This window comes from Colletotrichum destructivum, chromosome 7 (genome assembly GCF_034447905.1).
Source record: "Colletotrichum destructivum chromosome 7, complete sequence".
Taxonomy (NCBI): domain Eukaryota; kingdom Fungi; phylum Ascomycota; class Sordariomycetes; order Glomerellales; family Glomerellaceae; genus Colletotrichum; species Colletotrichum destructivum.
The window spans coordinates 38,275-60,945 of record NC_085902.1 but is presented as its reverse complement, the minus strand read 5'-3'; the positions used below and the strand labels follow the sequence as shown (position 1 = coordinate 60,945).

Genomic DNA, 22,671 nt, shown 5'->3' with positions numbered 1-22,671 from the left:
CCGACAAAGGCCGATGGCCTCAATACTGATAGCAATTATCGGACACATTCGGCCCCGCTCCGGGACTTCTCCACGGGAACGGCTCTCTAAAAGTGGAGCTACCAATTGACCATCAACATACATATATTTGAAAGCAGAATATACGCCCGCAAGCTACCTTTTCAGTTGTTCACTATCCGAATCCTGACAGGTAATTCACTGCATCCGGCTTGAACACAGTCGCCGGACCTCGATTTTCCCAGCATTTCAAGAACCCCATTCTCCGCCAGCATCAACTACATTTGTCGAGAAACAATGGAGTACCCAAAGACATCTGTCAACAAGGTCCATCGACTGGCGGACAAACGCGCAGACTACGACCTCAAGACCGTCCACAGCATCATCAACCAATGCATGTCTTTACATGTTACCTTCACACCGGGCGACACTGAGTTTCCAACCGTCATTCCCATGATTGGCACCATGGGCAGTTTTGATCGACCCAGCGCCGACATTGACGAGCCTCTCGACTGTTACATCCACGGCTACATCTCAGCTCGCATGGCCAATCTTGCGAGAGAGAAGATGGCCAAGGGGCTACCTGGCCTCCCCGTCTGCGTATCAGCTACCAAGGTGGACGGCATCGTCCTCGCTCTAAGTTCTTTTGCGCACTCCTGCAACTACCGTTCGGCCTCCCTGTTCGGCTACGCGAGTCTGGTTACGGACAGCGAGGAGAAGCTGTGGGCGTTGAAGCTCATCACCAACGGCCTCGTCGCAGGACGATGGGAAGAAGTGCGCCAGCCCCCGTCCGCCAATGAGCTGTTGCAGACGCAAGTTTTGCGCATCCGCGTGAAAAGCGGCAGCGCAAAGGTTCGCGCGGGCCCAGTATCTGAGGTGAAGGAGGACCTGGAAAACGCTGAAATGAGAAAGGGTGTTTGGTCGGGGTACATCCCGTTGGTCGAGCACCTACAAGAACCCGTTCCATCAAGGCACAACCTCGTGGAGCAACTTCCTGAACACATCTCGGAGTACATGAAGGTTTTCAATGAGAACGCGGAGGAATACAGCCAAGAGATTGTGAAGCGGGTGCTAGAGGATCCTGCTGCGTTTCAAAATGTCTAGGTCTGTATCAATTTTATTAAGCGAGAAGACGTCAGGTAGCCCCGAAGATTAAAGGCTGTTTTCATTGTTAAGGTCTGAAATTTGTTGTTTGTCAATGAAAGTGTTGAAGTACGTGTAGTCCGTAGCTGTGCCGGGAGGCGCTGGCACCTCTTGGCGACGATGAAGTCGTTCCGAATCACGTTTCTCAACCACCTCGGGGCTGGAAGCCTGACTAGCGACAGTTAAAAGGCTCCGAAAACCAGGCCGAGTTGAGCACTAATGTTTAGCTCGCGGTCATGACGGTGAGGAGAACGTCTTAAAGTAACCCTAAGCACCTCGTCCGCCGCATCGTCTGTGCGAACATTTCAGTACAGTCTCATTCATTCGATGCGGTCCTGCAAGAAAGTACGCGGACGGCCAATCAAGAAAGATTAAACAAATCAACGGCCAACTCTCCAGTGGTCCAGGATCCGGACTTGGTAGTCGGCGTTGTCATACATAGTCAGCACGACGCTTTAAACATAAGAGATGATGCCTTGGCGTGCCTGGTTCTAAGGGTTCTTGGCGCATTCCAACTGCGTGCCAATTTTGTTGAAAACAGTTGTCAGCCGGCCATTCACATCCGGCGTGCCCTATTGGTTCAAGCATGTAGTGACAGCAATCAACGTTTTGTCCAGGAAGGCCCCATGGCTTTTACTTCTTGTACTATTATTTTGATCCTGCATGATGGGACTACAACCACATGCTCGCCATTGGCAATGCAGGTCATGCCATACTCTTCCACGCTGAGGGCTCCATTGACTCCTGGATGGTCACGACCAACGCCAGCAGTACTTGATCACACGCGAAGCAGACTGCATCTTACATCTGCATTCTTACAAGATCTAAATAGATTACTCAGTGAAACCGGGTTACTGTTTTAACTATTACTGTTGAATGACGACTATATTAAAAGAGGAAAGTAGAAACAATAGCCTAGCTAGGCTACTTAGACTATGTAGTTCTATCCTTATAAGAGTAGGTCTATCTTATATTGCACCCTATACTAATTACTATCATTTGCATTAGATTAGCTTGTCTATAATTTATAAAGTCTGTTTTAAATAAAGGAGCTACTTAGGGACTCCCTACTTAAATAAGCACATAGCGCAACAACATTTCCACCTGTGTTAATTTACCTAGCATTACTCCTAAATTCAACATTCTAATTAATATTACAATGTCTGCTAAAGAGTCCGACCCTTCTAATACCTCTCATATCTCCGTACGGAGCTGACGTCCTTCTAGAAGACCTTAAAGTCGGCTGTATAGCCATCTGTACGCCGGAGCGGTGTAACAATAGTACGGTCCGGCCTAATAAGCCTCCGGCCGAGTCGGGACCTCCGGGGACCTTCTTACCCTTTAACGTGCCGGCCCGGCCCCAGGAGATCACGACAATCCCAACGAATCCGATTCTGATGGGCTTTAAGGTATAGATACTTGCCCGATCGGGGTATTGCCTCGGGTAGCTCTGACACGTCTACGGAAAGGGCCCGTCCGGCCCAAGAAAATACGGCTGCCGAGGCTGCCCGCTTGACGAAGATAGGTAATACAATTAGGTAATTTAAAGGCCTCCTTAGGCCCCCATTAGCTTTACCCCTTATAGGGCATTTTGAAGGTCTAGTAGCACCTAAGGGGATAGCATTGTCTTTAGATGCAATGCTCTTAGCCTATTCCCTGCCTCCTATCGACATCTCCTAGTTCTAGAAGCGGTTACGCCTGGAAAGCACGAGCACAGTTGGCGTTTGTAACTCCTTTAGCATTGTTCTTGGTGGCAGCATTGGCACCTGAACAGATGGTTAGCTTCTGTCAAATTAGGCCTAATCAGGTTGAACATCTTACCAGCTGAGGCACCAGATCCGCCGCCGACCTGTTGCACAACAACGCAGTTGCCAAATCCACCAGCCGTTGTGAAGGATGCAATGCAGAGGTCTCCTGATGCTCCACCGCTGCACTTGGTACCGGCCGGGAGCGAGGCGGTCACCTTCTCGGTGCCTGTGCTTGCTGGGGCCTATTGTCGATTTTGTTAGAGGACTGCTAGAAATCCATCCGTGTGCCTGTAGGAGAGAGACTTACAAGCTGGCCGTTGGCCGACACAGTACCATCCACAAAGTTTTTGCCGTCTCCAGCAGCGTCCACCTTCATAGTAACCTGACGCGAACCGTCCTTGCCACTGGAAATACGTATTAGTGTTACCCAAACGATAGCTAAGGATAAAGTTCACAGACCCGTTAAAGTTCTGGACATTGACAGTGAAGGAGCCCGAGGAATCGGTCTTAACCGAGGTCGAGCTTCCAATGGCTGACGCAATGTTTACACCGTTTCCGCAGGGTGCGTTGTTGGATGGCCTTTTGACGTCCTCGCGAGCAGCAGTACCAGTGACTCCCATGACCGGGTTGATGGCGGCATGTGCGGCAACCTGGACGGCGGAGAGCGCTAGAACGGCACTATAGACAAAGAGCGACTTAAGCATTATGATGCCGAGGGTGTAAGGGACTCTTAGGGGATAAACGAGTGTACTAGAGTTACCGCCAGGGTAATGAATATCAGGAAGAGAATAGAAAAGAATACTGGGAGGGCAAGTGAATGAAGAGAATGTGGTAGTGCGAGATTCCATGATTTTTCTTGGCGCCTCTTGAGGCTCTTATAGTGAGCAACAGAAGCACACACTTCAAGGGGTTGCCTGGGTTTGATGCCCCTGTTACAAAACCTACGAAATTGCGGTTACAAAGCAGTTCTCACTTGATGCTAGTGTGTCCGTTCACGCAGGGGGCGGCCAGCTCCCCTTGCGACGAAACATCAGCGGTCAACCTTGGGGGATCCAACCTTAGGTGCGGACCACACCCTTCATTTTATCTCTCCAGTGAGCCCAGAGCGACCCCGGCAACTCCGCGCCATTGATCGTATTGCCGTGTAAACCGAGTAGATTATGCGACTGGGGTTGACCTATGTGGGATTATGAAGCGAACCCTTGAGTGGCATTACCACTTGGAGATATCAGACGACAGCCCGCGTTTAAATCTTTCAGGCGGACGTCTCTGTCAGGTTTCACATTCCACAAGTACAGGCCTGATTGGGCTTGAGCTAACTAACGTTAACGTTAGTAGTATTGTACTGTGTAGAGGCAGGAAAAAGTAGAGCCCCAGGCTCACTATCTGTTTTAGGTAATTTTTCTAGATAGATTAGTATACAGCCCCCGGTTAGGCATAGTTTACTTACAGGAAAACTGTGAATCAAACATCTTTTCTAATGCTGCTATAGAGGCAATTACTAGCAATGCTGGAGTTTAAGATATAGCTACAGTCAAATGTTTAAATTTTAGTAACTTATTAATACGACAGTAAACTCTTTGCTAGCTAGTATACAGCTGCGCGTTTAAGTAGACTTATAGCTAAAGAGGTAAGAAAACCCCTATAGTACGCTAACGATAATAAGGATAATGGTATGTTTAACGTCTAGAGTGCTAAGAGATATGCTAGGTGTGGTGTTGATATAGTCTATGCTAATCCAAACTGTTTTATAGACTACTGTCTTTACCCAATGTTTCTATTTGTTATTTAATAACTTAGGTAGATTTCCCGCCAGCTGCTGCGGCGTCCTTCCTACCAGCTGCTGCAGCCCCTTTTCCACCGGCTCCTCCGTTAGCTTGTCCACCAGCCGCCGCAGCAGCTTTGCCGCATGCCTTGGGGACATCTGGCGGCGCCGAGGTGGTGCCGACAGCCTTGGCGGCTGCAGCCTGCACGGCGCCCTCATTGCCGATCGCGTCCTGTCCAACAGGGGCCGGGCAGCGAGCTCCATTGATCTTGGCCAGATTGGCTTGTAGATTCTGCGGGTTCGTAATGGTGTCGTTGATCGCGGGGCCAATGATGCCGAACTGGGCATTAAGCGCTTGCGCGGCTGCCAGGCCCTTGGCGTCAAGCTTGACGTCCGCCTGCAGGGCAGTGCTCGAGTCTCCCTCGTTCTGCGCAGCTACGAAAGCGGTCGCGGCTGCATTGCTGATCTCAGCGTTGCTCTTTAGCTGGCCGGCGGCGTCGACAAAGTTGTTCACGCTCTGGATGTCGCTGAGCCACTGGTTGATGGTGCCGACAACCTTGGCTTGGAGGGCCGGGTCGACTGCCTTGGCCCTTTGCGCTTTCTTGGGAGCGGGACTGGCAATGGCTGAAGCGGCCAGGACTACAGAAAATATGGCATAACGCATCTTGATAAGTGATCGATACAAGAGACAGCTTCAAGTTACTAGTGAAGGACAAAAAGGACCAGCCACAGCAGGAAATAAAGAAGAATTGACAAGCAAAGTTGGCGCTTGGCCGTGAGGAGAGAAGGAATGAATGACAGAAAGAAGAGAATATGGTTGGAGTGAAGATATGTCAGATCAATCCGCACTCCCTACTTTATATATTTCGCAGGTGCGTCTCATTTTTTAGGTTTGCTCGGCATCCTGTTGCCGGATTAGAGTTCCAGTCAAACAGTGGTCTGAAACTCTTAGACGACTCATACACTTGACAGGAGCGTTCGGACAACCCTACGCACTAGACATCCCTGCTTCAGGGGATAGAAGAAGTACTTATTGACTTATCCAGTATTAGCCTGTTTGCAGTGTTGTCTTTAACGATTTTAAGTATGTTTCCTAGCCTTTACTGCTATACATCTACAGTCTATCAAACACAATAACTAATATTCCAGTCCTGCTGAGACTTAACATAAGGATGCTTACGCAATAAGTAGACAAACTAGACTAGGTAGGTCGCCAAGCTATAGGGTTGTGGGTTACTGTGAAATACCCTGACAAATCGACATGTTTCTCAAAACCATGGCGCCCTGCTTGACGCTGGCAATGGGTGGATGCGTTTTATGACGTTTTCCGGATGCAATTACAAAGACTTTTGACGTCGTCATAGGTTGAGATGTCAATGGATTGCGCCGAGAGCACGTTAATAAGCAACAATCAATATAACGTTTAGGCAGGCATGCGTGACATCTTACCTTGCCGTCGCCTGTACGTCGGCCCCTCTACTAAAGTCTTATCGATGGCTGGTGCAAAGACTGATGCCAGAGGGGACGTGGATGAAAAGATGTCGGCTTTTGTCTCAACAAGAGACTTTGGCGACAGTGCGTCAATAATGGAGATTTCAAGCTGCTGCAAGTTGAGTTCTGTGCCAAAAAACGACCTTTTGCACTGCCCTGTGGAGAGCGCGTTTTGAGCTCCGGGGTCCCGCGACGGATATGCTCTGAAAGACTGTCTGCAAGTTTTGATTTTGCTTGCTTCTCACGCAATTCGCGATGCCAACAAGTCAGATCTTGGCATACCCAGCAGCTTTTACAGAACGGGAGTTCTTTTGAAGAGCAGATTGACCTTCCCGAGCCATCGTCTTACATTGGCGAGGTAGTCTGTCCCTACTTGGCCTACCGACGGCTTGCCCTGAGAGAGGGGTATCTAGGAGGTCATTTTGCCTTTGGAGAAGTGGACTCCATGTTTGAAGAAATGCCCCCTGATGTTGATTCATCGGACGTGGCATACTCGGCCGACGCAGAATAGTAAGCCGTTTCTGAATCGGCAATTCCAGAGTTCCACTTCGTCCTAACAAGCTTACTGCCCGGTCTCGGCCATGATACTTCCCGCAACGCGGCATTACGCATGCACGTTCGGCCGTTGTGTATGGCATTCAACGACAGCATTTTGAAACACAGCATAACGATGATTGATACTTTTTATCTGATACGTATACAATACGGCGTAGTCGCCTCAGTATTTTCTCGAACCGTTTCGCCCTCAGTCTTAGCCATACTCACGCAGTTGTTTAGACACTTAAGGACCTCTTATACTCTCCTAAGACAAAGTAGGCTTTCCTTAGCCCTCTAGCACTTATTAATTATATTATTTACTATGTTACGCTTATAGCTCTTAGCTTTTATTAAAGCAGGCTTGTATTCTAAGTTATTATTAGAACATTAGCTGTCTAGCTGCTTGTTACAACCTAACAAGCTACAGGTGATGCAGCCCTACTAGGCCAGGCAGGGCGCAGGCGGCACAGCATTTGTATAGATAAGAAACAGGATTACACAGGTAACTCCTTAGAGCAGAAGAACTAGAGAAGGTTACATGCAGATAAGAAGGATTAACAAATAATAAGCAGTCTACACTAGGGACTAACATTAAGATTGTTAGTCTTAAAATAAGGACTAACTTTAAGATGTTAGTCTTAAGAATAATACTTAAGAATATAAAGATATTTATTTTATATAAATAGATTACCTTTTATAGCTCTTTAGTAATTAACTTTATAATTATCCTCTTAAATACTTTTAGTACTTTTTACTAGTAACTAATGTTATAAGCCCTTTATTAAGTATATAACTAATTACTATATCCTCTAAAGACTTAATCCCTTTAGTATAACTTATAGTACTATTCTCTAGCTTTATTACTTTAGCTTCTACTAACGTGGTTGATAAGCTCGGCGATCAGACAAGCTCGGCGATCACCCAACCGCAACCACAGCACATTTCCAACTAATAAGCAACACCCAGGAAATCAATTGAATTCCAACTAATGGAGGTCCTCTTCCTCAGATATTTCTTCGACAAATTGACATGTTCGCGCATTATGACCGGTGTTCCCACAGACGCCACACCGCCGTTGGCCCGTCTCAGTCCTCGGTCGGCGACCACTACTCCGGCGCGTTTCCTCCTCAATCTGAGCTGTCGCCTCTCTCTGTGATTGAAGGTCCTCTGCCTCAGCTATAGTAAGACTTCCTCCTTGTTTGAGACGGGTTTTCTTAGCCCTCCTGCGTCGGCTAAGCAGGTTATTCTCCTCTCGAAGGATCTGGACCTCCGACCTTAATAAGGCAATCTGGTGCATAAATCCTCGCGCTCCCTTTGATAAATGCTCTACAGCTTCAATAATTGAAGTTGGGGAGCTATTCTGATGGCGGGATATCCTCCTTTTAATGAGTTCAGACTGAGAAGATGCTTCTGTTGGGTTGTTTGGCGTCTGAGAAGTCCACGCAGGGGGTGTTGTTGGGAGGGACCCTGGAGGTGTTGGAGTGTGTAACTTGACATCAAGCTTTGAAAGCACACTTTCTGCGCTTAGAGGGACAAGCCCTGCTCCTCTGAATCCTCCCTGAATGTTATTTTCCGTGATAGCTTGCGTGAAAGCCTTACGAAACGCAGGGAAGAAGTCTTCTTTCGCAATATGCGTATTACCCCGGCGTATCTTATCCTCAATTTGTCGACCGTATGCCGTCTTTAGTGGCCCAAAACACCCAACGTCCAAGGGCTGAAGCAAGTGAGACGAATGAGCCGGCATGCAGAGTGTGACGATACTGTTTTTCTTGCAATATATCTCAAAGTCGGCGGCGTGGTGACTTTCGTGCCCATCGACGATAAGGAGGCGATGACTACCACTTGCACGCAGTTTTGAATGCCGATCAAAGTGCCGTAGCCAATCTAGGCCTCTTTCGTTTGTTGTCCACCCATTTTCAGACGTTGCAATGACCCAGTCGCGTGGGAGACCGGTTTCAGTATACCAGGTGGAGAGGTGATATTGGCCCGCAACGATGATGTACGGCGGAACGCTGTAGCCTGACGAACTAATGGCCTGAATGACTGTAACCCATTCACGATTGCCAGGCTGCATCATTCTCGTATTTGACCGCCTTTCGGCACTAGTGACGACCATTCCGGATGCAATCTGGCCCATCATAAAACCAGTCTCGTCAAAGTTGTAGATGTCGGAGTCCACGATGCCGTATTTCGCGATTGTGTTCGCCACAAGGCGAAACCACGCGTTTATCGCGCCTGCATCTTCGCATTGGGCCCTCTTATAGTCGTACTTACGAAAAAAGCGCGTCCGAAGCTGTGGTTGTCGCTTGACGAAGTTTGAAGCCCAGCGCTTCCCAACTGGGGGTGCGTCGCGGTCGGCAAGCAGTCGATTAGCCATATCTTCCACACCACTGAGGCGAGGAGGAAACGATCGGGAATCCAGGTCTAGAATGTACTCAACTAGCTTCTCCTCTTCAAGCGCAGTCAAATTTCGTAAGCTAGGCAATACGTCGCGTCGTGACAGCTTTCCCTTAATTCGGTCGCGTAACGTTGAGTAGGGTACTGAGTAGATCCGGCATGCGGCTCTTATACTAAGATTTTCAGTTTGTTTGATTGCCTGGATAGCTAAGTTCAATTAAGCTTCTTTATTCATAAGGGACATTGCTGAGTATAGTGTGATGTGTACGTAAAGGTGAAAGATTAGTTTATCCGGTCGGGTGATCGCCGAGCTTGTCTGATCGCCGAGCTTATCAACCACGTTAATAGATACTACTATAGAAAGCTAACTATAATACTTTAATTACTCTTATTTAGTAAGTTAACTTTATAAAGCTAATAAATAGTATAATTGTTGAATGGACTTTGTACGTGCACGCAGGTACTGAAAATGTAGGGTGAACCAAAGATTGGATATCTGTGACTGTCCTTTCTAACTACAGGATTGGGGTCGTACGAGACAGATATACTGTCTCGTCCGGCCTTGAGTCATTCGGGCCGAGCCAAGTGATGATTCCCCTGTGTATGAGTGAGTGCTGCACGATCCAGTCTGTGCACTTTGTTCCTGAGTCGTAGGTGTCGTACGGTCATGTGATCATGTTATTCCAACAATAATATAATAGCTTTTAAAGCAACTCTTACAACTTCTGCTTCTACCTTTAAGAAAAAGGCCCTTATACCCCCTAAGACCTTAGATAAAGAAATAAAAGATGTTAAGTCCTCTAGAAGTAAAAATAACGCTATAAAGCTAGCTAAAAAACTTAAAAAGACCTATTAAGATATAGCTTATATATAAAAAATATTTAATAGTAATACTACTAAAGTTACTTAACTTTAGTAGATAATCTAGTAGAACCTTAAGCATACTTAGCTTATAGCGCTTTAGTAAGAAGTTAATACTCTTTATGCAGCAGCTAACATTATTACTACCTTATACTATAATAAAAGAAAGAAACTTTAACTTAACTTACCTTAAACTTTTAATAAAACCCTAAAATAACTTAAGGAATTCCTTACTTAAGTCTAAGCTTATTAACAATTCTATAGAATAAGCTTTATAAATAAAGCTAAAAAGGTTATTTATATAGCCTCCTTTCTAAAAGGATAAGCTTTTACTTAGTTTAAACCCTATCTTATAGACTTTATAACTAATAAATAGGATAAACTTAAAACTAAAACCTAACTTATCTTTTAAAGATACTATAGATTTAAAAAGGTACTTCTATCTCTCTTTTAAAAACCTAATAAATAATAATAATATAAGCGCAACCTTATTAACTTTAAATAGAAAGGCGCAGCTTATTAAATAGACTTTGTATGTGCATGTAGGTACTAAAAATGTAGGGTGAACTAAAGATTAGATATTTGTAACTATCCTTTCTAACTATAGGATTAAGGTTGTATAAGATAGATATACAGTCTTATCTAGTCTTAAGTTATTTAGGCTAAGCTAAGTAATAATTCCCTTATGTATGCATAAGTGCTGCACAATCTAGTCTATACACTCTATTCCTAAGTTATAGGTATTGTACAGTTATGTAATTATGTTATTCTAACACAGCTACTTATTATACTTTAGAATTTAAATACATTTATACTAAACTTAATTACACTAATACTACTAAGATCTTTTTATTCTATAAAGAACTTAAAAAAGATGTTAAAGATAAACTCTTTAAGTAAGATTAACTAAATAATTGTCTATAGTATACTAAACTTACTATTAAAATTAACAATAGACTCTATAAATAACATAAAGAGAAAAGTAAGAAGTAAGCACTAGCTAACTTAAGAAAGAAGTACTAGTAGCAACCTTAATAATAACTTTAGCAAAATTACCTTTAGCGCAATAGATAAGCTAAACACCCTAAAGAAAACTATTAGTAGAATAATTAGAATTATAATAGTACTACCTATAGATACTATAGTAGCCTAATAGACTTTAGTATAGCCTAAAAAGATAATAAGATATAAGACTTTAAGTACTATAATTGCAATAAGCTAGAATATATAGCTAGAGAATACTAATAACCTAAGAAGTAGTAATTCTAATTAGTACTAAAAAAAAGTTAATAAATTAATCTTACTAGTAAAGATACTTCTTACGCCTTACTTTTATAGACTGCATACTATAATAATAACTACCTTACCTACTAAGATAGTAAGAAATAAGCAGAATAGTATCCTAAGGCCCCTAAAGTCTTAGTAATAACTAACGCTTAAGAAATTTACACCTATAAGATAATTAAATAATATAATAAGGAATGCATTTAATAGCTTAATATAGCTATTCTCTAAATAAAAACTAAGAATAAAGCGTAAGTAATTACCTTTAATATAGTATAATAATACCTCTAAAAAAGATAATAACTTTAAGAAAACCTAAAGGAACTTAAAGAGTTTAAAGAAGAATATAAACAAATTCTTAAGAATAAAGAGAACTACACTACTAAAACACAAACCCTTATAATAATATAAAGAGGCTTTAGTTAAAAGCTTATACATAAGATTAAGAAGCAACTTAATAAGATGCTTTAGGTAGAATAACTTAAAGAAGTTAAAAGACTAGCTCTTTAAGGCCTAGTAATACTAAATAGCAAAATTAATATTACTACACCTAACTAAGTTGTAGCAGCTAACTTAAGAGATCTACAAATATAGACCCCCTAAGAAAGAGAAGCATATAAATATGCTATAAGCAACTACCTATAAGGGCTAAACAGCTTAAACTACAATTTAAAAGAAACACCTAACTATAGGATTATCTCTAGTTAGTACTATAAAACCTATATTACATCTAGCTCTAAAGAAGAAAACCTAAAACCCTTAAAACAACTAGAATACTAGATTATTTACCTTAAGAATAATAACTAGTTAGTCTAGTTTTATAAAATAGTATATAAGAAGAGTTACTTACTTATACTACTTATACTAAAAGACTACCTTCTACTAAACCCTAACTATAAGAACTATAAAGACCTCTTTTAGGTAGAGTATTTAGATAATAACTATAAGATATATAGAAAGGGTAAAAAGAAGTTCTACTTCTACCTTTATTAATATACTAAAGAACCTATTTAAGATGTCTACTTATGCAGATAACTTCTATTCTAAATAATATAATACTATAGTAAAAGAGATATTACAACCTTTACCTTAGATCCTAAATACCTTATATTATACTATAATAATAATAAGGGATAATAAGAATGTAAATATAATAAATGCTTTATCTACTTTAAAGCTAAGGTAAAGGCTTAGCAGGAGGTATAAAAGAAAGAAACTTAATAACATACCTACATAATAAGTCGCCTATTATAGTAAGTTACCTACCTTTCTCTACCCTTCTACCTTCTATATAAGTTAATTTAACTACAATATATAAAATTAATTTAAAACTACTTATTACCTTATTCCTTATTACTATCTTAAACTACTTTATAGGTTTATACGTTATATCTAGGCTTTTTGTAATTACTATATTACCTTATGCGTAGTTTAGCACCTTCTATACAACCCTCCTTCTAAGGGTTATTCTCTCCTCTAGCATTAATACTACCCTTTTCTACTTATAGTGCCTCTACTTTAGCAGTATTAAGTAACCCTTCAAGATGTAGTTAGGTCTTTTTTGCCTTTTAGTACTTACTTAATACCTTTATCTTTATATAAAGCTTATAGTTTTTAGCCTTAATAATAGTAAGCCTATAGGCTAACTTACTAATACCTCTAGCCTAGAAGTTAATTACTTTATATATTAGTGTTAGTAAGCTACCTTAATGTGCTTAGATCTTCTTTTTAAAAGAGGAAGCACTTTATACACCCTCTAGTGCTGTAGTTAGTATCTTTGCATCCTAGGAGCCTTAGCTGCTTAGCTGTAAGTTTAATAGTGTTAGCATCTTTAGCTTAAAATCTAAGTAAGAAAGAACTACTTTAGGGTTAAAAGGTATAAAGCCTGCTTATTAAAAACTAGCTTATATATTGTTTTTACTTATTAAGGTAAAGAATGCTGCTTTAAAGGTAGAAAAGAAGTTATCCTTAGTAATATGCAAAATCTGCATCTACATTATCTTCTTAATTTCCTTACTATATAAGTACTTTAATAGGCTAAAGCATTTAATATTAAGAGGCTAAAGCTTATGTAATAAATAGGGAGGTATGCATAAAGCAATAATATTATATTTCTTATAGTATTTATTAAAGTTAGTTAATTTATAGCTATTGTAACTATTAAGGATTAAAAGGTAATAATAACCTTTTATATAAGTTTTTATACACTAATTAAAGTGCTTTAGCTAATTTAGGCTAATATTATTTATTATCTATCTATTCTTGCTTAGATAGATACACTATATAGCTAAGAATTAGCTGTTAGTATACTAGGAGAGGAGGTAATATTTACCTTTTATAATAACATATAGAGGCATTACCTAGCTATCTATATATACACCCTAAATAATAGAAACCTATTCCTAATTGCTAGGCTGCTTTATATAAGGCCTTTCCTTATAGTTAGACGTTATAACAACCTTTGCATATAATAGCATTCTTATTAAGAACCTAGTCTTATTAAAATTGTAGATATTATTATTAAGTATTCTATACTTTGCAATTATGTTTTATATAAGTGCAAACTAGCCTTATATAATTGTAGGATTCTTAGCTAAAGCCCTCTAATAGTTAATTTAATATTAAAATTGCATTTTTAATTTAGGGATGTATTATATAAAGTTCTGTTAGCACAACAGGTTATTATACCTTAAAATAGGTATAATAAATAGTAAAGCTTATAGAAGCAAGAATATAAGCTTAACAAGGGTAGGATAAAAAGATAGCTCTTTAAGAGATATGTACCTAAAGAGATAAGAGGTAAAGAGAGTATAGTAGTTAGATTACTACTTAAGAGATTGCTTGCTTAGAGAGAGACTAAGAGACTAGAAGACAGAAGATCCCCTTTCCTTATATAGATGTATCCAGCTTACTAGAATATTCCATACTTGCGTAAGCTGCTTATAAATTGACCCTTGGTTGCGTAATTATGTGCGTAAGCAGTTGCGTAATCGATTTAAAGTATCCTAAACAGTATAACCTAATCGAATAAGAAGCAATAGAAAGTAGTAAGATAACCTTTGCATAAGAGGATAACTATATCTTACTGTATTACGTAAGTAGGTTGCTTACGTAAGTATTATCTATATTAATCTACTTTTTTAGTAGATAATAATAGAATAGTAGTTGCTTATATAATCTCCTATAATAGAGGAAATATAAAGCAAAGTAGTAGAATAAGGATATTATTATCCTTTATTCTAACAAGTTCTCTACCTATTAGGGTTCTATATGCATCCTATTGCATGCGTTTAGGAGTTAGTTAGCTATTTCTTATACATCTTCTTATTGCAAAGGGAACCCTTAATTAATTAAGTTAATAACTTATTTAAGAATTACCTCCTCTTTAGTTATAGTTATCTTTATTAAATTTAGTTATCTTTTGCCTTATATAACGCATCCTATGCGTTAGTTGTATAGCGTTATTTAAAGGACCTTAAAGGTAGAGGCAGCTGTTTATATAGACATTTTTAGGTCTTTTTTAAAAGCCTAGATAGCAAGGATAATACAACTTTTAATTAAGGTAGATTGCATGTTTGTACGTAGAGGAAAAGATGTATAAAGGTTAAAGAGGTAGAAAGTTAGAAAAGTAGGTAACTTACTATAATAGGCGACTTACTATATAGGTACATTAGTTAAAAAACTAAAGACGCCTATAGTAGAAGGGTAATATATAGCAATAACCTATAAAACCTTATATACAACTTATAATACAGCATATTTTAACCTAGATATTAAGATCTAAAGATAGCAGGTATATACAATTATTAATAACAGCGCTTAAAGAAACTTTATCTTAATTAAATAAGTAAATAAATAATAGATACTATAGCAAAAAAAGAAACGCTTATATACGCTATAAATAGTTAAAAGAGAATAAGTTAAGTATAGCAGCAGACTTATTATTTTAAAAATAGTATACCTCCCTTTATAAGTTTATAGCTAGAAAAAAGAACTTTAATTTAATATTATAGAAATAGAAGATATTAACATTATCTTAAGAATTATATAGTTATAAAAGCATAACCTATAAATAGATTAAAGAACTAGCTAACTCTAATAGTTAGATTTAGTTACTAAGTAGTACTATAAGAGCTAAGCCTTAAATAAATCTTTTAAAGCACCTCTTAATAATATACTATAATAGAAACAATAAATACAATATATTACCTATCTTTAGGAGATATAGCCTTTTAAAATAGTAGCTTTAGCAGCATTAGATTAGGGATTAGATCTACTTCTAGCTATTCTAAAGAAGTACTAGAAGTATAAAAAGCTATTTACACTAAAATTAGAAATAGGCTTACTAAAACATAAACCTTGTAATTACAAAATCCCTTTTATTAAAAGCTTTTATCTAAAGTTCTATCTAATATATAGACTAAATAAAATAGAATATAAGGTACTTAATAAGTACCTTAATAAAAACCTTAAAAAGAGATATATTAGACTTTTTAAGTTATCTATAGAATACTTTATCCTATTTATACTAAAGAAGAATAGCAAACTATAACTATATATTAACTACTAATAGCTTAATAGCATTATAAAGAAGAATTATTACTTATTACTACTTATTTTAAAACTCTAAGATCTACTATATAAAGCAATATAGTTTACAGCCTTAAGCCTTAAAGAAGCCTACAACCTAATTAGAATAAAGGTAGGTAAAGAATAAAAGATAGCATTTTAAATACATAAAGGACTTTTTAAGTATCTTATTATACCTTTTAAACTTACTAATACACCTACTACCTTTTAAATAATAATTAACTACATTCTTAGCAAATTTATTAATATATTTATTATTATCTACCTTAATAACATCCTTATTTTCTTATCTACCCTTAAGCTATATAAGGAATATATATATAAAGTTCTTTAAAAGCTTTAAGAAGCTAAGCTATTAGTAGAAGTAGAAAAATGCAAATTCTACACCTAAAAAGTTAACTTCTTAAGATATACTATTATACTAAGATAAATTAAGATAGAAGTAAAGAAAGTATAAGCAGTTAGAGACTAACCTACACCTTAGAACGTTAAAAACATTTAGTTATTCTTAGGATTTATTAATTTCTATTAATAATTCCTTAGAAGTTATATAAGAAGCATGTAGTATATTTAAAACCTTATATAAAAAGACACCTTATTTAAATAGACTAAGGAATATAATAACGCATTTAAGAAAGTTAAGCAATAGGTTAGCTTAAAACCTATTACTTAAATCCCTAACCTAAAAAAACCTTATAAGATTAAAGTTAATACCTCTAACTTTACTATAGGTAGATAACTTAGTTAATGTAATAAAGAAGAAAGATTACACCCTTATGCATTCTTCTTTAAAGCATTTTATAGACTAGAGTTAAATTACTAGATATATAATAAAGAACTTATAGCAATTATTAAAGCATTTTATAAATAAAGACTATAACTATCTAGTATAAAATATAAAGTTCTTATATATATAGACTATAAAAACCTTATATATTTTACAACCTCTAAAAACCTAAATAAATAATAAGTTAGATAGTTAGAATTCCTTTTAGAATATAACTTCTAGATTATCTATAGGAAAAGAACTAATAATAGTAGAGCTAACGCTTTTAGCAGAAGGATAGATTATAAAGTTCCTATCCTAAAGAAAATATAAGTTATCTTTAAAATAAATAAGAATAAAGACCTTATTTTAGTATAAAAGCTACTTATAATTACTAAATAAGTTATAGTTAGTATAACTAATAAAATAACATATAAAATAGTTAGAGAGATTTATAGTACTTAAGCATATAGTTACTAAGGAGTTACTAAGACCTAGAAATAAATTTAATAATACTACAACTAGTAAGTAATAAAACAAGATATTGCAAACGCAATCTAGGATTATAAACCCTATAAGAAAAGCAAAAACAGTCTACATAAGCTCTATAGACTTATTTAGCTACTACTAGTACTACTAGCAGTATAGCATTTAATCTCTTTAGACTTTATTATTAAACTACTAAAGTTAAGAGAACTACTTATAAAGGTTTATTATAATAGCGTTTTAGTTATTATAGACTAACTTACTAAATATACTTACTTTATTTTATACCTAAAAGTAAGTATAATAGAAGACCTTATATATACGTTTTTAAAATATATTATTAGTAACTATAGACTACTTAATAAAATTATATTAAATAGAAATAAGCTGTTTACTTTAAAGTTTTAGAAATCTCTAATTTTATAACTTAGTGCAAACTACAAACTATTTACCTCTTTCTACCTATAAACTAATAGTTAAACTAAATAAATTAACTAAATACTTAAATAGTATTTATAATGCTATATTAATTATAATTAAGATAACTAAGTACTACTATTACCTACAGCTTAGTTTGCTTATAATAGTATAGTTAAAGAAAGCACTCTCTACTCCCTATTCTACTTAAACTATAGATTTAAATTAATAGCATATAGAGAACTATATAAAGGACTATAGGCCCTAAAGGCTGTAGCTAAAATTAATAAGATATATAAAATCTAGATAAACATCTTCTAAGACTTAGAATTTATTAAAAAACAAATAAAGAAATATATTAACACTTTAAGGATTAGAGGACTATCTTTAGAGGAGGGAGATAGCACCTACGTTATATAATAAAACATTAAAACTAAGCAACTAAGTAATAAGTTAGACTATAAAAAACTTAAACCTTTTAAAATTCTAAAGAAGGTTTTACTAGTTAACTACAAGCTAAAACTACTTAATATAATAAAGATTTACTTAGTCTTTTATATTATACTTTTTAAACTAGCACTATATAGATTACATACTAAAGACTGCATTATTATTAAACCTAATAAACTAGAATATAAAGTTAAATAAATTATTAACTATAGGAATAAAGATAGTTATAATAAATATCTTATTAAATAGAAAGGCTATAAATATAAAGATAACTTATAGAAACTAGTTAAGAACCTCTAGTATGCCTTACAACTACTTTAGGAGTATTACAAACTCTAAATAACTCCTCTACTACTAATAGTCTTAAACTTAAGAAATTATTACTAAGCTTAAATAAGGATTAGTCTATATTATTAAAAACCCTTATAAATTACAGCTCCTTTATTATACTATGCTTATAAGCACCTAATGCTAACTTTAAGGCATCTAACTTATTAATCTCCTATATACCCCTATAGAAAGTTTTAGCCTAATAATTACAAACTAGTTTCTAAGTCTTTTAAATCCTTACTAGATAACCTACTGCTATTACTATTAAGGATTATAAGTAAGTAAGCTCCTTATAAAGCTTTAAAAGCTTCTTACTAGCTTTTTCCTCTTTTTTATCCTACTCTTTTTACTAAGCGTTTAACTTTTAAACTATAACTAGATTAGCCTAATAAGAAGATTTACATAAGATATAACTACCTATAAGTAAATACTACTAAAACGCTATTATAAGGCTTTTTTACCTTAATATAAGCTTAATAATAAGAAAAGCCTTTATTAAAATAATAAGACGCTTTTATATAAAGACAGTAAGTATAAGGCATATTAGTAATAGTAGAATAAGCATTAAAAAACTCTAGAAGCATAAGATGCTTATAATCTTTTATCTTTATCTTTTAAGACTTAGATTTTAATTTTAATTTTTTAATACAACCTAATATAGTATTAGCATTATAAGAAATTAGAAAGCAAGTTTAATAACTCCCTAACTTAGGAGATACTACCTACTTATATAGTCTTAAGGATAAGACCTTTAGAGAGAAGACCTAATATTATAACCTAACAAGCTATAGGTAATGCAGCTCTACTAGGCTAAGTAGGGTGTAGGTAGTATAGCATTTATATAAATAAGAAATAAGATTACATAAGTAACTCCTTAAAGCAGAAGAACTAGAGAAGGTTATATATAGATAAAAAGAACTAATAAATAATAAGCAGTCTACACTAGGAACTAACATTTAGATTATTAGTCTTAAGATAAAGACTAACTTTAAGATGTTAGTCTTAGAAATAATACTTAAGGATATAAGGATATTTATTCTATATAGATAAATTACCTTCTATAGCTCTTTAGTAATTAACTTTATAATTATCCCCTTAGATACTCTTAGCACCCTTTACTAGTAACTAATATTATAAGCCCCTTATTAAGTATATAACTAATTACTATATCCTTTTAAGACCTAATCCCTTTAGTATAACTTATAGCACTATTCCCTAGCTTTATTGCCTTAGCTTCTGCTAATAGATACTACTATAGAAAGCTAACTATAATACTGCTAGCTAGATAACACATATACCTACAAGGCTATATATTAGCCTTTAATAGGAGTAGTATTATATTATAGTTAGATATCTAATTATAGGTTTTATATAAATAGGTAGCTAAGGTCTTACTAGCTTATTATTAATCTTATTAGTTTGTAATTATATATACTTAGCTTAAAAGAGAAGTATTACTAAAGATAGAAGTTACAGCTATAAGTCTTTAATACTAATTATTACGTTTAATAATAGAACAAAGCTTATATAGTATACCTTTAGGATAATAAAATAGCATATATTAAAGATAGTAATGCAGCTTTAGAAAGTAAGTCCTATAGGTTCTAAGAGTCCTAGTTGCATCTTAATAAATCTTTACTATAGAGCTATACTGCTATCTTCTAAGTAAGCAGCTGCATCTTAGTCTTATTATATAGCAAGCTAATATAGGCTTTTATACTAACCTTAGTGCTCTATTAATAGCTAAATACACCCTCTAGGTTATCGTTAGCCTTTAGGTAGATATAGACCTATTCTATCTAATTATTGTTTGTCTTTATAGGCTTGGAGCCTAATTACTTGCAGTCATTTAGATACGGCTGTATTAGTAGCTACTACTAAACGGTGCTGAACATTAGATTGCAACATAGCCTATATAATTCTGCGACGTGCAGAGGCATGAGTGTCCTCTAGCTTTACTCTCTCCCCATTGCTTTCTCAATTGCTTCCAAGATTGCCAGACACTTTTCGTCCTCAAACTTCCGAGTGATGACCTGAAGACCAATCGGAGCGTCCACGTAGGTCTTTGGGTCGTACTGGTCATGCAGGTACTTGTCGCGAGGGTTCTTCGGCACGTATCCGTAGTCTTTGACATCCATCGCAGGGTCAACGGTGGTGACGGGGAAACAAACAGCAGGGTATTCCAGCAGATTCCACTGGCTTGTGTATGGCCAGTATGTGCTCGTGCCGTGGGGGGGCGCGGCACTCGGGCTCACAGGACTAAGGATTGCGTCGACGGCATGGCCATCAGGAGCGGCAGTTGCCAGCCAGTGATCATTGTACTGCTGGCGGTATGCGTTCCTCTCGGCTTTCAACTAGTACGGCCAAGTTTAGTACTGTGTTCTCTTGGAGGATGGTTTCCTGAGATAAACTTACTGCCCACACTTCCTCCTTCGTTTTGTCTTTAACAAGGTCATTATCGAAGATCCACTGCGTCAAAGGACGAGGCTCTTCACCGCCATCTTCGAGGACCTTTTTGATCGCTTTTCCTCCGTCTTCAAAGTACAAGCCCATGCTGATCTCGTAGGCCCTTGAGTGGTTAAGAGGGATCCAATGGATCATTTCGAATTGGTCTCCACGCGCACGAAGGGCGGTGGCCACTTCTTCGAGTGCTCGACGAACGGGAGGATGAGGCATGACGATTCCGTCGTTCCACATGACTCCAATCTTGATCTTTCTGGGAAGTTTGACTTCTCGCCAGGGCAACGGAACGAGTGAGGTATCTTGCTGCCACGGCTCGGCATTGCAGTATGTGCTCATAAATAGGGAAAGCGCAGAGCGAGAGGTACACATTGGTCCATGAGCTCCAATAATGCTGCAGAGATATTAGACGACTTATTAACCACAATCGATACCGCGGATGGAAAGCTACTTACCCGTCGCCACCAGGAACAGCTCTTGCGCCACCGCGACTGAGCCGGCCAGTGGAAGGCTTGAACCCATATATGCCAGTAAATCCAGCTGGAGCCCGAATCGATCCGCCGCTGTCTCCTCCAACACCCTTCCGGATTGTTCAGAAACTTTTGCAACAGGATTGGTGACATGGAATAGAGCTCTTACCAAGACGCTTCCTCGGAACGCTATGAGAGCGGCTTCGCCACCCGAGCTCCCGCCTGGAGTCAGAGACAGATTGCGGGGATTGAGTGTCGTTCCGTAGATGTTGGAGGACGTCTCCAGGTGCATACCGGTCTGCGGCATCGTATTTCGTGCGTAGAACACAGCCCCAGCCGCCCAGAGGACATCATTGACACCGCTTACTCCTGACTTGAAAGCGTCAGCTTTAGTTGCAGACAGGACAAGCCCCGAAACTTACAGTCTCTGCATCAATGTAGGCGACCATCCCACACGTTTTCATTCGCCCGAACATGCCGTGGTGCTCTTTGATAGAGATGGGCAAGCCGTGAAGCGGGCCAAGTGGTTCTGGCAGAGCGTCAAGAAGGGCTGCTCGCTCTAAAGCCATTTCAGGAAGCAACTCAGTAATGCAGTTTGTCTATATTGGTGAGAACGATTTTCAAATCAAGAGTGCATCGGCGTCTTACTAGAACTTGAGCCAGTGCCGCGGCACGAAGGAATGCCTTGGTGACAGTGACGCATGAATATTTCTTGGACCTGATTGCCGCTAAAATCTCGTCCGCGTCAAGAGATGTAATCTCAATCTCCTCCGGTTCAAGTACTAGATGTCGGATATCGCAGACGTTTGATGGAAGCGGATTCGGCAGATTTTCGAGTTTCAGGGGTGGTGAGATCTTATCAAGCGAGTCATCGCGCATGGTGAGCGCTCTACCTATCGGGGATCCGAGACGCATGGTTTATGATGAGTGCTTGTTTGGCTTCAAGCTTAGAGGAAGGGAGTGAAGACAGATAGCTTGGAGACGCCTCAGCCGCAAAAGAAAACACTGCAATATGACGAGTTTTAACATGTTCTATCTCACTTAGATATAGACGTAGTTAAGACTTCAATGAAGTCCGCGGCGCTTTTCGACCATCAGCATCTGTCGAAGTTGCAGTGACAGTGGAGTGTGATGTCCGACGAATGCCGTGTCCCCTGGTTTCTCCGCCCCACCTCGGACTTCGTCGGTCCTGGGGTCTTTCGGTAGACCCGATAGGCTTTCAAATTAAGGTGCATTCTTTCCGACGGCGAAGTTCATCGGGTTGCCAGCTCCGACACCACAATCAACGCTCAGCTATCAAGCCTGCAAGATACTGAAGCAACTGGTGCGAGATGTATGGATGTTACTGGCTCGCATCATTGGTTCTACAACTAAGAAACTTTACACATCTTGCCCGATAATCGCCCATCAATTCTACAACCTAGCCCCAGCTTCCGCACTTCCGGACCCGACCACCCCCTATCAGGCAATGTGGATTTC

General features: G+C 38.1%; 4 protein-coding genes across 4 annotated transcripts; 1 reads left to right on the top strand and 3 right to left on the bottom strand.

Annotated features, from left to right (window-relative positions):
- Window positions 1-294: 294 nt before the first annotated feature.
- On the top strand, window positions 295-1,101 carry CDEST_10540 (Putative FMN-binding split barrel; the record flags this gene model as incomplete). The annotated part of the gene is made up of 1 exon (XM_062926696.1): window positions 295-1,101. The coding sequence occupies one exon, from the start codon at window positions 295-297 to the stop codon at window positions 1,099-1,101; it is 807 nt and encodes a 268-aa protein (XP_062782747.1).
- Window positions 1,102-2,832: 1,731 nt separating this feature from the next.
- CDEST_10539 (uncharacterized protein) lies at window positions 2,833-3,592 on the bottom strand (the record flags this gene model as incomplete). Its single annotated transcript, XM_062926695.1, has 4 exons — window positions 2,833-2,906; window positions 2,962-3,130; window positions 3,196-3,292; window positions 3,348-3,592. 4 exons carry the CDS (start codon window positions 3,590-3,592, stop codon window positions 2,833-2,835), a joined length of 585 nt encoding a protein of 194 aa, XP_062782746.1.
- Window positions 3,593-4,475: 883 nt separating this feature from the next.
- Window positions 4,476-5,317, bottom strand: CDEST_10538 (uncharacterized protein; the record flags this gene model as incomplete). Its single annotated transcript, XM_062926694.1, has 2 exons — window positions 4,476-4,486; window positions 4,774-5,317. 2 exons carry the CDS (start codon window positions 5,315-5,317, stop codon window positions 4,476-4,478), a joined length of 555 nt encoding a protein of 184 aa, XP_062782745.1.
- A 14,900-nt stretch (window positions 5,318-20,217) lies between these two features.
- Window positions 20,218-22,107, bottom strand: CDEST_10537 (Putative amidase; the record flags this gene model as incomplete). The annotated part of the gene is made up of 6 exons (XM_062926693.1): window positions 20,218-20,616; window positions 20,678-21,116; window positions 21,178-21,302; window positions 21,362-21,565; window positions 21,615-21,791; window positions 21,841-22,107. The coding sequence occupies 6 exons, from the start codon at window positions 22,105-22,107 to the stop codon at window positions 20,218-20,220; spliced, it is 1,611 nt and encodes a 536-aa protein (XP_062782744.1).
- Window positions 22,108-22,671: the final 564 nt, after the last annotated feature.